Source organism: Bactrocera oleae, chromosome 5 (assembly GCF_042242935.1).
Source record: "Bactrocera oleae isolate idBacOlea1 chromosome 5, idBacOlea1, whole genome shotgun sequence".
Classification (NCBI taxonomy): domain Eukaryota; kingdom Metazoa; phylum Arthropoda; class Insecta; order Diptera; family Tephritidae; genus Bactrocera; species Bactrocera oleae.
The window spans coordinates 13,688,090-13,702,753 of record NC_091539.1 but is presented as its reverse complement, the minus strand read 5'-3'; the positions used below and the strand labels follow the sequence as shown (position 1 = coordinate 13,702,753).

General features: G+C 29.6%; 1 protein-coding gene across 4 annotated transcripts; it reads left to right on the top strand.

Annotated features, from left to right (window-relative positions):
- The first annotated feature begins 1,156 nt into the window (after window positions 1–1,156).
- On the top strand, window positions 1,157–14,046 carry Lsd-2 (Lipid storage droplet-2). 4 transcript variants are annotated; one of them, XM_014229959.3, is made up of 5 exons: window positions 1,157–1,590; window positions 8,961–9,398; window positions 11,045–11,095; window positions 11,892–12,049; window positions 12,853–13,292. In XM_014229959.3, exons 1-5 carry the CDS (start codon window positions 1,407–1,409, stop codon window positions 12,982–12,984), a joined length of 963 nt encoding a protein of 320 aa, XP_014085434.1. In that variant the 5' UTR covers window positions 1,157–1,406; the 3' UTR covers window positions 12,985–13,292. The 4 variants fall into 4 exon arrangements, with proteins under 4 accessions (XP_014085434.1, XP_036227152.1, XP_014085432.1 ...); XM_036371259.2 differs by lacking the exon at window positions 11,045–11,095 and having other exon boundaries at window positions 1,158–1,590; XM_014229957.3 differs by lacking the exon at window positions 11,892–12,049 and having other exon boundaries at window positions 1,161–1,590; window positions 12,853–14,046.
- The last annotated feature ends 618 nt before the right edge of the window (window positions 14,047–14,664 follow it).

Sequence of the window (14,664 nt, the reverse complement as noted above, 5' to 3'; positions counted from 1 at the left end):
AACAAAAACAAAGATAGTGGAATTTGCTACATATTTGAAAATAAAAATAAGGTGATGCAAATTAGCTGATAATTGTAAATATGCTTATAAAGTTAATCACACAAGTTTATTTTTAGCAGCAATTTCAAAGCTAACAATTTTGAGTTATATATATTAGGGTGGGTCTATGGGTTCTATATTTTTTTCTTATTATCAAACAGAAGAATTCATAACTCGTTTAAAACTACTTAAAAACATATCTCCTTTTATAGATTTTGCCAGAAATTTAATGCTCTATAAAATGGTTTCCTACGGTTTTTTCATAAACTTAATCGTTTGACTATTTTGGGGCAAATTTTTTTTTTCTTTTGAACTTCGTAACTCAATGAAAAAAGCTCATTTTAAATTACTAATATCTTATTGCTCATAGTCTTATAGGAAATTTTCTGTTCTGTAAATAAGAAAAAATAGAAAACCATTGGGCGGAGGACCTTCACGTTACAATTTAGAACTCATAGTTGGAGAGCCTTTCTAAGAGGTGTCTATCAACCAATTTTTCAGAATACGTGTGTATATGGCGATTAGAGTTGCATTTTATAATCTATATATAATATGTACGTATGAATGATTTGTGCAACTTTTCCATCTTTTTTTATAGTCACATCTATAAGATATGTGCGGACCCCTGCATACCGGAATTAAAATGAAAATACCAGTTTATAGCCGATGAGCGCATTCTTTAAGAGCAAACAAATAAATAAGCACACATAAATTACTTCAACTAAGGTCTTGCTCTTAAGAAAATACCCCTTACTACGCGACACATTATACTGCGAACTCAGAGTCCAATACTCCAAATTTGTCATATGAGGTGACATAGAACCTACCACGCACACACGCAGCCACGTCGAAAAACTAAGCGAGGGAGTAGCAGTTGACTCAACCGACTTGTTCGCCCAAAAGCCTGCAGTAAGAGAAACTGCGATAGCCAGATGGGGAGCAGCTATGCGGAGAGCGCCAAAATGTGAGCGATAACCTAACAGCGTATTTGGGTACGATCGTGTTAGCAACAGGCGCAAATGCAGCTCTGAGCAAAAATCTATGGGGCGCACACTCATTTCGGGGCTGCATGTGCTCGTGTGCTCGCCTGGGCTGCCGCTTTTGCTCATATAATACCCAAGTGCGGAGCTACGGACCAGTCAGAAGCGTGTCACATTCGTACGTGAGAGTTTAGTAGCGAATCAAGCGAGCTGATTTTATATATTCAAGTACATATTTTCCAAGTAAAAGACTGTGCAATTTCAAAAGCAAGTGCATAAAACCTAAAAAAAATAATAATAATTTGAAAAGCTTCCTGGTTCAAGTGTGAAATATTTCAAAGTGTTTAAAGCAAAAAGTTTTTAAAATAAAATTTAAAAAATTTTAAAATGGCTGCAAGTGCGAACGAAATCAAATCTATTGTGGCTCCGGCGAACGGCACAGTTGCCATCGAACAGGCCAAAGATGTGCAGAATCTTTTGCCGCATTTAGAATCGCTGGAGCGTATTATAAAGTTGCCGGTTGTGGGCGCGGCCTGGGACAAGAGTCAGGATGTCTACCAAAATGTCAAAGGTATGTTAAGCAGTTGAGTATACGGTATATTGCCTGGAAGTGCGTGCAGTTATATTTTTCTCGAAATTTGGTTTTGCGTAACGGTAATGCAAACACAGCGCATACCATTTGCGGTAAAATGTGGGAGGCTCTTGAACTTTCCTCTACAATTTTACTACAACAATTTCTTTTTTAATAATTCTTAATATATATGTATGTATATGTACATAACAAGTATATAGAATTACCAGTCACTTTTACCTTCTGACTCCATCATATTTGTGCTGCGAATTTTTCACAATTTCTCACATACATATGATAAATATAATATATAAGCAGCTAACTCATGTGAGCGCTGCCGACAGCCGGCACCCTCTTGCTTGGTTGCTTTCGTGACCACGTCGTCGTCTCGTTACCTTCATAGGCCATTCGCTTTGACGAGAACTACAAAATAACAAGAAAGTGCGAGAGTAGTGCGCTCAAGTCGGCTACGTGCAAGTCTAAAAAGATATATTTTAGGTAGAGAATAATACTACATATATTACTATGTGCTCACATTTGTATGTATATATGTATTTACCCTGCAGTAAATTGAATTGAGTAAATAGTTCAGATATTTGGTGCAGAATTACAAATGCGTTATAGTGTGTTAATGCGCGATCATATGACGCTTATAATAATAAAAAATTTTAATAATAATTATTTTATTACTAAATATTTTTCATAGATAAATGTTTTCGTTTGATTTTGTTTACAAAAAGCTTCAAATTTTGGTATCATTTTTCGTTTTATTGGAAATAAAGTTTAACCTTGAATAATGGCTGGAAAAATTCGAATAAAAGAAATACATTTTTATAACTTAATACTACACACAATTTCGCTATATTTCGAAATGTTTCAAGTTCATAAATGAGTTTTAGTTAGGAATTGCAATGACCATTTTGTTATTTATATTTTTTTTGTTATAAAACTTACCAATGAAAGTATAAAACTTTATTTGTACATAAATGTGTATACGATATTACAAATAACCTCTTTAATAGTAATTTAACGCCGATATCGCTGAAATTCGCGTGAATAAATATTAACAAAAAATTATATACATACATATGTTTGTGCATTGTACATAAAGTAGTTAAACATTTTTGAAAATATTTTATTAATTTTTGAAATAATGATATATGTATAGTCAATTTAGAATATTTATTTATATATTCCTGACTTTTACTTGATTGTGAGACTCTAGGTGACTTATTTGCGTAATTAATAATTGTATGAAAATTAAAGCGGGAGAGACTCGAAACGCCCAAAAATTCAATCTTCAAACACAAAGTCCCCACAAAAAACATCCCCAAAATTAAAATCCCAACATAAAAAGTAACAATGCACAAATTCATTATTTTACTCTAAAACTAATTATACGTTGAACAGGGCGGATCTGTCTGCTTGTATAAGCGCGCACTAGTCCCTCAGTTTTTGAGTTATCGCTTTGACATTTTGCAAGCGTTCTTTTCTAGCCAATAAGCTGCTGACTTGTCAGAACCGCAGTTATCGGACCATTATAGTATATAGCTGCCATACAAGTTGAACTGAACAATTAAAATCAAGTCTTTGTGTGGAAAACATTTTTTTTTTCACAAAATATCTTCAAGAAAGTTGCAATATTGCATAATTCAACGCTTAGCTTAGCATGTGTTTTTTTAGATCGGATCACTAATCACTCTAATGAAATTTTTTAGACCGCTTCACAAACCGATCAAAGTTTTGCAAACTTTTTTATTGGTGAGACTAATTTAGCTTCGGTGCTATAGTTAACGTTTTTTCTTATTTTAATTAAAATTTAGTTATATTATATTATTCTAAGTTTTTATTTATTTATTTTAATTTTTATTTACTTTTGTTATTTGAATTCAATTATTTTCTTATTGCCCTTTATTTAATTATATTTATTATTATTTGTTATTTTTTAAACTCCACATTCTTTTTTTTTTTAGACTAACTTTTGGTTATATATAATTTTATTTAATTTTTTTGTTATTAAATTTTAAATATATATTCGTATATACTTTATAGCATCCATTATATCTTATATTTGCTTCCTTTTTATTTGCTATTTTTTTCAATTATTTTGTATTAATTTTATTATTATTATTTTAGTATTAATAATAGTACCTATGTATTTCTGTAGCGAATATTTTGTCATACATATATTATATAACCACAGTACTTTTTATATACTACATATGTATAGTATACTCATGTTTTCCCCCCACATACTTCTTCTGGAGATTTCCAACACGTCTTGAACGCTTTAATTGCTTGATAAAAGCCACTAAAAAAACAACAACAAACAGTAATCGCTGCTAAATTGAACTCAATTGAAGTCAATTGCACTTTAAACGAACAAATTCACTTGGCTCCAAGTAAACAACAACTGTGTACACATGTTCTACAAGGATGTAGAAGTATGTGTGCAAGTTTAGGTAGAGAATCGGTGTGCTGATTAAAATTATTGAAATTTAATTAAAATTTGCGCAGAAATTTATGTATATAAATTTATTTTTTTACTTGTTGCTAGTTGTTCTATATATAAGTTTATATATATATAAGGAAGAATATTTTTACTACTCATATATTATATATATGTAGATGTAATATAAAACATTTTATTTGTACTAAAAAAATATTTGTGTATTAAAATTTTTTTTTTTCAATCATTAAAGTTATTTGATTTCAATATGTCTTATAAGGAAATTATTGCAAAAAAATTCTAATAAATTTATAAGAACAATGTACGCACTATATATGTATATGCTCACATGTATTAATTTTTATATAAACAATTAATATAAATTTCAAAAAATTAGTCACGTTTTCCAGTCAAGTCAAGCGTTCAGCTCCATTATGGGCTTGTTGTTTATTATTTGCTTAGTAATATAAATTTGTTATAAACATTTAGGCGTGTATCTAATGATATCAAAGTTGTACCGAGCAAAGTCCGAAAGTCAAAATGCACTTACAAATAACTAAGTACATGCCAACAAATTGTAAATATTTTACTACAAATATATTGTTGTATTCTCTGCATACATACATATGTACGTATGTACAGAAGCATTTATTTAAAATGCGAATATTTACCTTTTAGCTTGCGCCAATAAACGCGTCTTTTAAAATACTGCACTGTATATATACATATATACATATATTTACTTATTTATATGTATGTGCATATGTATATACAGTCAAATGTGCATGTTTTTAAATTAATTTCCCTTGTGCATGTGGTTATACACCTAAGTCATACATATGAACATATTTCATTATGCTAATTTTGCCACATGCGAACTGAACTTTGGACTGTTTTTGCGCGACTGGTTTGCCATTAAATATATTCCGCACAAAAACATAACTTTGCCGGAATGTATATTAATGTACACATTAAGGTGGGTCGTAAATTATTTGTATTCAGTTTATGCACATAAACATATAATATATTCATTCATACGTATATTAGAGCTGGATAACCTTGACAGTTGTTATACCATACCTTTCTCTTAATTAATTTTATACATAATTTCTTTAAGAGCTGAGTTTTAAATATTTGTAACTATTTATGAGCTGCTTTTATGTTTATATTAAAGAAAATTTTGCATAACACTAACTTTTCGGGAAGTTAAAAAAAATTGAAATCACTTATCACTTAAAAATTAATCATAATAATTGTACACAAATCAATCTCAGAGCCTATATTTTGTTGGTTAGCTTCTGTTAGCTTGGTTTTGTGGCCCATTATCCATCGGGAGATTATATTGGGACAATTAAGATGAATAAAATATTCGAAACAATTTAATTTTTATTCTAACAAGAAAAAATATTTTATCAATGCAAACAAATGCTTATATCTTTTATATGAAGATATATGTAAATTACGTGCCACGTTTTGTCCTCGATAAACTCCTAAGCTACTGAACATATTTTAATAAAATTTAGCACAATCTGTCCTGTTTGATCCAACTTAAAAGATAGGATAGTCTATATCGGAATTAGTAAAAAAACAAAACAGTTTATAAATAAACAAATATATATTTCTAAACATAAGCATATGCTCAAGATTTAAGAAGAAATTTATTATAATAATTTTGGGTAAAATCCAAATGGAATGAAAATTGATTATAAATTTATTATATTTTCCATTGACAAATTTTGTACAAATCATCTTCAAAATTGAACCTTAATCTCTTTGATTCTTATACCGGCAATAACGTTTTCGACTTAATTCGTAAATATTATTTTCACTATATTGAATACTGAATAGTTTCTTATACTAGTATTTCATATTTATAAATATAAATAAATTATGAAAATTTATATTTAGTTTTATTCAAAAACTTAGAAAACTTTACTAATTGTCAAAAAAAATTATTTTAAGTTTATTTATAGCTGCTTTTTCTAAACATTTGTCGCTGATTATAAAATACATTCCAATCAACTAATTATGTATTTTAACCAACTTTTCTTAAATATTTTGGCTCATAATAGTAAAATCAATATAGGATTTAATGAAAAGTATAATTTTTTATTTAGTTAATGAAATTCAGAATTTATTTTCTTGACTTTTGTTTATAAACTTAATTTTTAAACTATTGCTGTGTCGATAAAACAAATTTAACTATATTTTTGTTCAAATATATTGATTTTTAATAATCAGCAAAAAGTTATTTCAGCACCTAACAATTTTTTCTACAATTTTTTTTCTCTCAAAAATCGACTCAATCTAACGCAATTACAGATACACATAAACGCCGAAACTCACCAATATGCAGACATTATTCTATATATAAACACATTATTATGGCAGTTTATGCCACTTTTCTCTTTCGATTTTTTTCGTTCCCCAAATTTTTTAACATGATTTTTCTCAGTGTTCGGGTTTATTATATTCGCAAACATTGCTTTTTGTTTAGTGTTCATTAATATTTTTTTCTGTTATTTAATTTTTTGCGGCTTTTACGCAGTATGAAAAAGCACACAGTGGACTTTTGTAGTTTTCAGCTTCTCTCCTTATATTTACTTTGTTATTTTTAACTATTAACTGACGTCAACTGATTAGATTATGAAACGAAACTAAAAACTGTCTATCACTTTCCATGTGATTCATGCGTTTTGAAAAAATTTATATATTTTTTCTCTTATGAGACGCAATAGAAATGAGCTTGATTGATAGTCGAAGTTTGAAGCACGGTTTAGGGCCCGCTTAGAGTGTAGTTAAGCTGAATGGAAAGTTGTTATTATTTGTACGGTATTTATTGGCTTGTTAATGTCACATTTCAAAATAAAGGCCAGTTACACAGTAATATTTTGAGGTTATGCATAAATTAGGTCCGAATTTGTAATTAAAGTAATTTTACTTACTTGAATTACACTAAAATCGAAATGATGAATTTTTTTATGAGTCGAAATATAGGTTAAGGATTGATAATATTGTTTCTATACAACAAAGTTATTCAAGTCAAAATCTGGTAAAGTCGTATAAATTCATATTTTTTCAAAATCAAGCCCTTGTATAGATGGTTGCCAACAGTTCAATATTCGAATTCATTTTTTGAATAAATTATTTTGTTGAAATTTGATATATTCTTATGTACATACATATGCATGTATACATAAACCGTTATATTTACTTATGTAAAAACAATAATTTTTCATAATAAATTGTTATTATAAATTATAATTTTGTCCAAAAGAACACTCATTACAAAATAGCTTACTAAATTCATCTCACTTATATATGTGGGTGTGTTCGTATGCCTATCTTCTAACTAAAAACGCAGTAGTTATGCTACTCGATTTGAACTTTATAGACTCATTACGCTTATAAATTGCTCATTACATTCAAATAGTGTCGTAAAAATTATTGTACAAAATGCACTTTACACTCGATAAATTTAATCTAGAAAGTTTGCTTTGAGGTAGCGATGAGTTATCGAGTGCATATTTATATATACATACTCTTATGTACAGATGTATATACATGTATTACTGTATGTAAGACTACATTTAGCCGGCCGCAATTGATTTAGCTGAGTAAAACTGATCAAAAATTGCAACAAATGGTAATTGAAATAAAACCAAAACAATTCAAGTATACGTAAACAGTTCTGGGTAGAGTGGGCTGTTTGTGCTGTGAATTATGTACAAAGGTACTTGTGTATAGATTACCAGTCATTAAATAATTAAAATTAGAAAATATAGAGCAGCTTTTATACAAATAAATGTATATATATGTACATATGCAACTTCGTACCGCCATAGCGTAGCTTTGAATTTAATTTAAATTGGAATCTATAATATCCTCAATATAAACATGAATCCATATTTCCCTGGTCTCGCCATAACTGAGAAGGCGATAGAATTTAATTAAGTAACCACATTTCCGAACAAACGATGTTCTTTCAATATAGTCTATGGCTGTGAATGTCGATGATATTCGTTACGCGCGTTTTCTAAAATATGCAAAATTAAATGTATATTTTCAATCTTTCTGAGACATTTTCTTAATATTTTTTTCCATAAAAACCTTCTACAGAGTATTAGAAAACTACAAAAAAAAAATAGCCAAAGCGGTCTAGCCGTTCTCAAGTTATTGCGTGACAACGGAAAACGGGTTTCATTTTTATATATATATAGATATGTATGTTACAATTAAAGCTCTGGGAGGTGACTCATTTTTTTTTTTAATTTTTTATACACAGAAAATTTATACAAATAAGTCAAAATAATTTTGTGTCAGTTTTTAGATGTTATGATACTTCACTTTACTTGATTTCCTCAACTGTATACCTAAACCGAACATAACCTCACTTGACTTTTACATAGTAAATAAATTTTATTGAAGAAAATTACTGCCAAGTGCACAAAATTTTTATATTTTTTCTCTCTACTTTTTTCTTCGTGAATTTCTATAAAAAAAACTAAACTCCAAATATGACTGATAAAATCTTTGTGGCTACGATCAGTTTTCATAGACCAGCACTTGTACTTTGCATGGGGAAATCCAACGTTCTCAATTTGAGTGCTGTTTGTATGAAATTGTAGCGCCATAAACGATTTGAGCGATTTATTAGCAATAAAGGTGATAATTTATTAAACTCAGCAGTGAAGAATATAACATGTGACATGTTATATGTACTTATTTATATAACTATGTATAACAAATCCAATCGCAATCACTATCAGCTTAAATCGCCATAAAAATCTTGCATATATTACATGTATATTAAATTTCAAACCTCAGCGCTAACATACATACAATTGAAAAGCTAGAAAATGTAATTTAAGAGCTAATCTATATTTATGCAAATCTACCACTTTCTCATTCTCCTTTGTAGGTCGTAATCGTGTCTTTAACTGGGCGCTCAATGCCGCCGAGGATTGCGTCTCACGCGCCGTCGTCACAGCTGCACCGATTGTCTCGAAACTGGATCGTCCCATACAGTATGTCGATCAGACGCTCGTCAAGGGTATTGACAAGCTGGAGGTGTCCGCACCCATTATTAAAGACACACCACAGGAAATTTACAATCAAGCTAAAAACAAAGTGGTCGAAGTCGTGCAACCACATATTGAACGTGTGACGAAATTCAAAACAGCTGGCCAACAGAAGGCGGCGTCTCTGAAGGATTTGGCATGGGCCAAGGCTAATGAGGTGTTGGCTACGCAGTATGGCAGTCTAGCGGTTTCGGGCGTTGATACCACAACCGCTTTGGCGGAGCGTCTGCTCGAATACTATTTCCCCAAAGGCGAAGGCGATGTCGAGGAGGATAATGGTGAGTGTCGAGATTTTGCATTGTTGTTGTAAATAGAAATAGCGCTTGTGTTTAATACTAATATTCATTTTTCGACATCACATTAAGCTAACATTATTTATATTTATGAAAGTGGATAGTTTTTCAATTTTTTAACATTACACGTATTATATTATATACTTAGGCGTATCAGAATTATTACAGGGAAAAAGTATTAAATATCTATATTGAAATCTTGTTATCGAAAAGCTTAGAACATCTTAGACTAAGGCTTTATTAAGGAATTTAGATATATAGGATGAATAGTTATCTGTTTGTGATCTTAACGAATTATTGTTCAAGGCAAGAGTACACTATCACTATAGAATATAGCTGTCACACAGACTGACCGACCAAAATCATGATACAGATCTTTATATACCCTTTTATGCTATAAAAAATGCACCTGTGGGGGGTATTATAACTTCGGTGCATACGAAGTTAATGCTTTTTTTTGTTTTTACTAATATTATTGAAGATTAAACTCAAATCTAATATTTTTTAAAGTTATATTTTATTTATCTAAAGAGCTTATCATCATTTTATTATCACGTTGTTTAATTTTTTGTTGTAAATAAATATATCATAATGCCAAGAGGAATTAATTAGTGCTTGCTATATTCCACTTCGATTATTGCCTTTATTTATCTTATTATTAACTTAACTTAAATCTAATGTCTTTTGATATAACATTTTTTATTTAATAATATAAAATAATTTCGTTTTAAATTGTATGCCTTAAATATCGCAATAGAGACTTAGTAATATTTTTTTTTGTATTTTCTTCATACTTTTAAAGTTAATATCTCCAATAAATTTATTTGAGTACAACCCTATAAATCAGCAAATAAGAGTGAGAGAGCACTAAACTACACAGTCAAAAATTTGCTTCATAAATTTTAAATATTCTTAATGTTATTTTAAGTTACGGGCAATTTAATATATTTATTCCAAAATTAATTTTTTTCGTGACAACAGTATTTTGTTCAAGCTTCAGAAAGAAATATCTTTGATGATTTTACTCCAATTTCTAAGAGAAAACTTTATATAAAGTTCAACACGTTAGAAAAAATAAGTCCGCATAAAGCTTTTATGTTAAACTAAAATTTTGTTTATATAAATATTTTTTTATTTAAAGAAAAAATATTAACTTTTTATTAATTTAACTTTTTTATGAAATGTATTTACTTTTGCTAATTTTTTTACTTAACTTTACTCTTTTTTTCAACAAAAATGTTAACTTTTTATTAATTAATTTTTTTTTATTACATTTTTTTATTAATTATTTTTAACTACTTCATCAACATCATTTATTTCATATCCTTCCGATTTTCATCCGATCAAATTATTTGTACTCATTATTTTCTTGCACCGTTAACTTTCCGCTCTTAATCAATTGCCTTCTCTCTTTCCTTTTTAGTTCATAAAAATCAATTATTTATCAAAAGCCGTTAAACCATCCTATAACTAATAAAAAAATTCAAAATTACAATCATCAACGCATCGCTAAAATCAATCAATGCTAATAATTAAGCGCATTTAATAGAATTGTATGTGGTGACTGCGGGTACTGACTGCCTTTACTGTACGACAATAAATTTATATCGTTAAATAATTTCTCTTCTCAGATAATAAACAAATTGCTGTCGCGCAAAATGGCAAACACGTTGAAAATGATAGTAAGTTGAATTATTTCTCTCATATTTTGGCATGCAAATTTTAATAACAACTTAGAGAACTAAAAACAGAACATACATATTTATTAATATATGCATATGCAAGTACATATGTATGTATATGCTTGACTGTTTAACGTCGCATGCATGCCATTTACTAACTGTCGTTCATTTTAAAATTAAAACAATTAATAGCATTTGGGAGTCGTCTGTTTGCATAACATATTAGACACCGTTATAAAATCACAGCACATGTCAGCTGACCTTAAGTCAGAACAGCTGATTGCTCTCTACACCTAGAATGCTTCCTGCGATCAGTAGAGAATTTGTAAAGGTTTACTTTCCCTTTAAATTCATAACAACTGATCTCACTATTAATACAAGACTTCGTTTTTTGTTCAAATAAACGAATTGTTGTTTTTTTTGTGTAGAATCCATCAACTTTAAAGATTGCGAAGAAATTCTCTACTACAATTTAATACTTTATTGACTCGACTTATTTGTTAAAACACTTTAAAATATAACAAGAATGTATTTGTATGTCTTGTTTTGTATTGATTTCACTTATGATTTTTATATTAAAACCCATTACTTCATCAAAATATATAAAACTAAAATAATTAAATTAAAATATGGGATTCATTAAATTTCTCTTCTACTTTCATTACTATTCTCCGTCAAAAGTGGCAACCCTCTCTCCTTACCTAATCATTCATACATAATTTAATTGTATTTGGTTATTTTCCGTATGAAAAGCTCTCACATCCTTATGCTCTCTCTCTCTCTCTTTTATTTATAGTCGATCAACAAGATGTTGAACTCGATCTAAGATTCTTAGTAGCTGCCTCCACTGTATTCCTATCAATGTCGTTCCGCATAATTAGCGAGCTTGTAGACTATGTTAGTCGAAATCCTGAAATAATAAATTTAATCAATAGGGAAATTAACAATTTTATGGTAAGAAAACTTATAACCGACTTAGCCATCTGTTTAATACTGTTATAACAAATATTAACAATTGCTAACAATTAAATCTTTCAACAATTTTATGAGCGTCAATAGTTAATTTATTGATTAATTTATTATGGCATATATTTCAGTTTATCAATTCATATTCATTTAAGTTATATGCAAAACCCACTTAGAACTAGGCCAGTTCAGGTTTTGCGAGCGATTGTATAATGACGTCATATTAGCAATGACAACTGAGTGTTAATTCATACTCTCAGCTACGAAATTTGAACAAATTATCATAAGTTCCTCCCAAAGAGTTCAATAGGCAGGAAAGTTCAATAGAGGAAAATAAAAAGGAAGTAAAAATACGAATAACCTATATATACATACTGTTATTCGATTTTCTACCTTGTTCAATGGCTTCTGCTAAAATATATTACCAAGCGTCATATTATTTTGCAAAAACAGACCAAACTAAGTATTAAATTTTGTATTTGAATTGTAATAATCTTGTATAACTTGCAGTACAACAGATCAGTTGTTTTTCTATGGCTGAAATGTCAATTTACGTCCTCAATATCTATTTATGACATAAAAATGTAGCAAACGCAGCTTGATAGTTTATCAAATAATTCATAAGTAAAATTTTTCTTTAATTATGCTCTAATCACGATACTCGAAAATGATTGCGTTGGTTAAAAAAATCATTTATGTTTATTGTTACTGTCATAGTTTCTTTATTTTATATATTTAAAATATTTTACAACTTATTTTAAATATCACCATATTTTCTTTTCCCATTACAGTACCAGTTTCCGCCACCGAGGACCCCGTACTCCACACAGTACAGACTGTTGGCCGACTCTCCCACAAGATCTCGCGTCGTGTCTATCAGAACGTATCCAGACAAATCAAGCGAATGCAAAAAGGAAACATAAATGACTATCTGAGCTCACTCATCGCCGCATTGAAATTACATCAATACATAAATTTCATCAACTCATCGATGGGCACAAATGTCGAGCAGTCAATTACTGACGTTAGTGCCAACAGCAATAACACAAACGTTGCCATAGCAAACAACAGCAACAAGACTACACCAACAACCTCAACGGCAGTACCGGCCGTCCCGGCGACGCCGATCACGCCCGCAACAGCATCGTCTACATCGCCCAACACCGCGTCGGCGACAAAGCGTACCAATCAGAACAGGTCGTCAAATTCAACGCCGCCAAAGGCGAACTAAGCCATAAAAAAATAAAATAATATAAATATTAATATATAATTTAAAAATAATACTTGAATTGAGTTTGAAGCAAATGAATTCGCGTAAATATTTTAATAAAATTTAAATTTTTAAAATATTTTTTATGCAAAAGTCAGCAGCAAACGTTGAAGAAGTTTTCCTTTAAAAATTTATATAAATATTATTTAACGTGTGAAAGTGTTAATGTTAGACGGAATTAGGTGCCACATATGAGGCGAAGTATGTGGGAGGGCCATGGAAACTCTCTCCGCTTTGTTGGCAAAAAATCACGAAAATCAAAACTCCACACATAAATTACATAAGCATAGCACCGCCTAATCTTCTACACCTACGCATATATATATAATATATATATTTGTATATCTGTCTACTTTTAGGCGTTAAGCTTTTAATTTAAACAATTAGTTATTGTATATGATAATTATATACAAATATTTGTAGTTTAGCTGCGCTAAAGATACATAATACATACATGCAACATAAATATAAATATATTGCTTAAGTACATACATACTTACACGCATAAACTTTCACACAATTTCTTTCGAAATATATTTTTTCCAACTACATATTTTTCTGAGAGAATATTCATCAACGTATTTTAACTACATATTTATGTATAACTTCATATATATATACGAGTATAATTACATAATGATTACATTAATATGCATTACAATTATTACGCTGAAATAATAAAGAAGTGAAGTACATAAGAAGAAAAACTTATAAAGCGAATGTTTTTACTTGTGTTGTTGGGAAATTAGAAAAGAGAATAATATCAAGAAAAAGTAATTACTAAAGTGAATTCATAATAATCGTGGGTAAAACCTCCATAATGATTAAACTAAAGTTTAAACTTTTAGAATACGAATTGTAAGGAGTAGAGATTGAGAGAAGTTTGTAACATTGAGAAGGAATCCTCGAAGACCCTTTAAAATCTATATAAAAATAATCAAGATGATGAGCTGAGTCGATTCAGCCATGTCCGTCGCTCTGAAATTTTGCACACGTTCTTTTCTTTCAAAGAAGCTTTTCATTTGTCGGAACCGTCGAATTCAATGATCAAAATCCAGTCCTTTTTTGAAAACTTTTTTATTTGACGAGATATCTTTAGAGAATGTTAATGAATATTGAATGAATATTCAATGAATATTCATTAACATTCTCTGATATCTTCAAGAAATTTGGCATCAGTTTTTAAGGGGTGTTGTCGAATCCAAAACAGATTTGCGTAGTTGTCAGAATTGCAAACCAATTCTAATTTTCAATGGTGTGACAGAATCTAATTGAATTTCAAAACCAGTGTTCGAATCAGCTGTTTACTATTGTGGCAAAACTTGCAAATGAA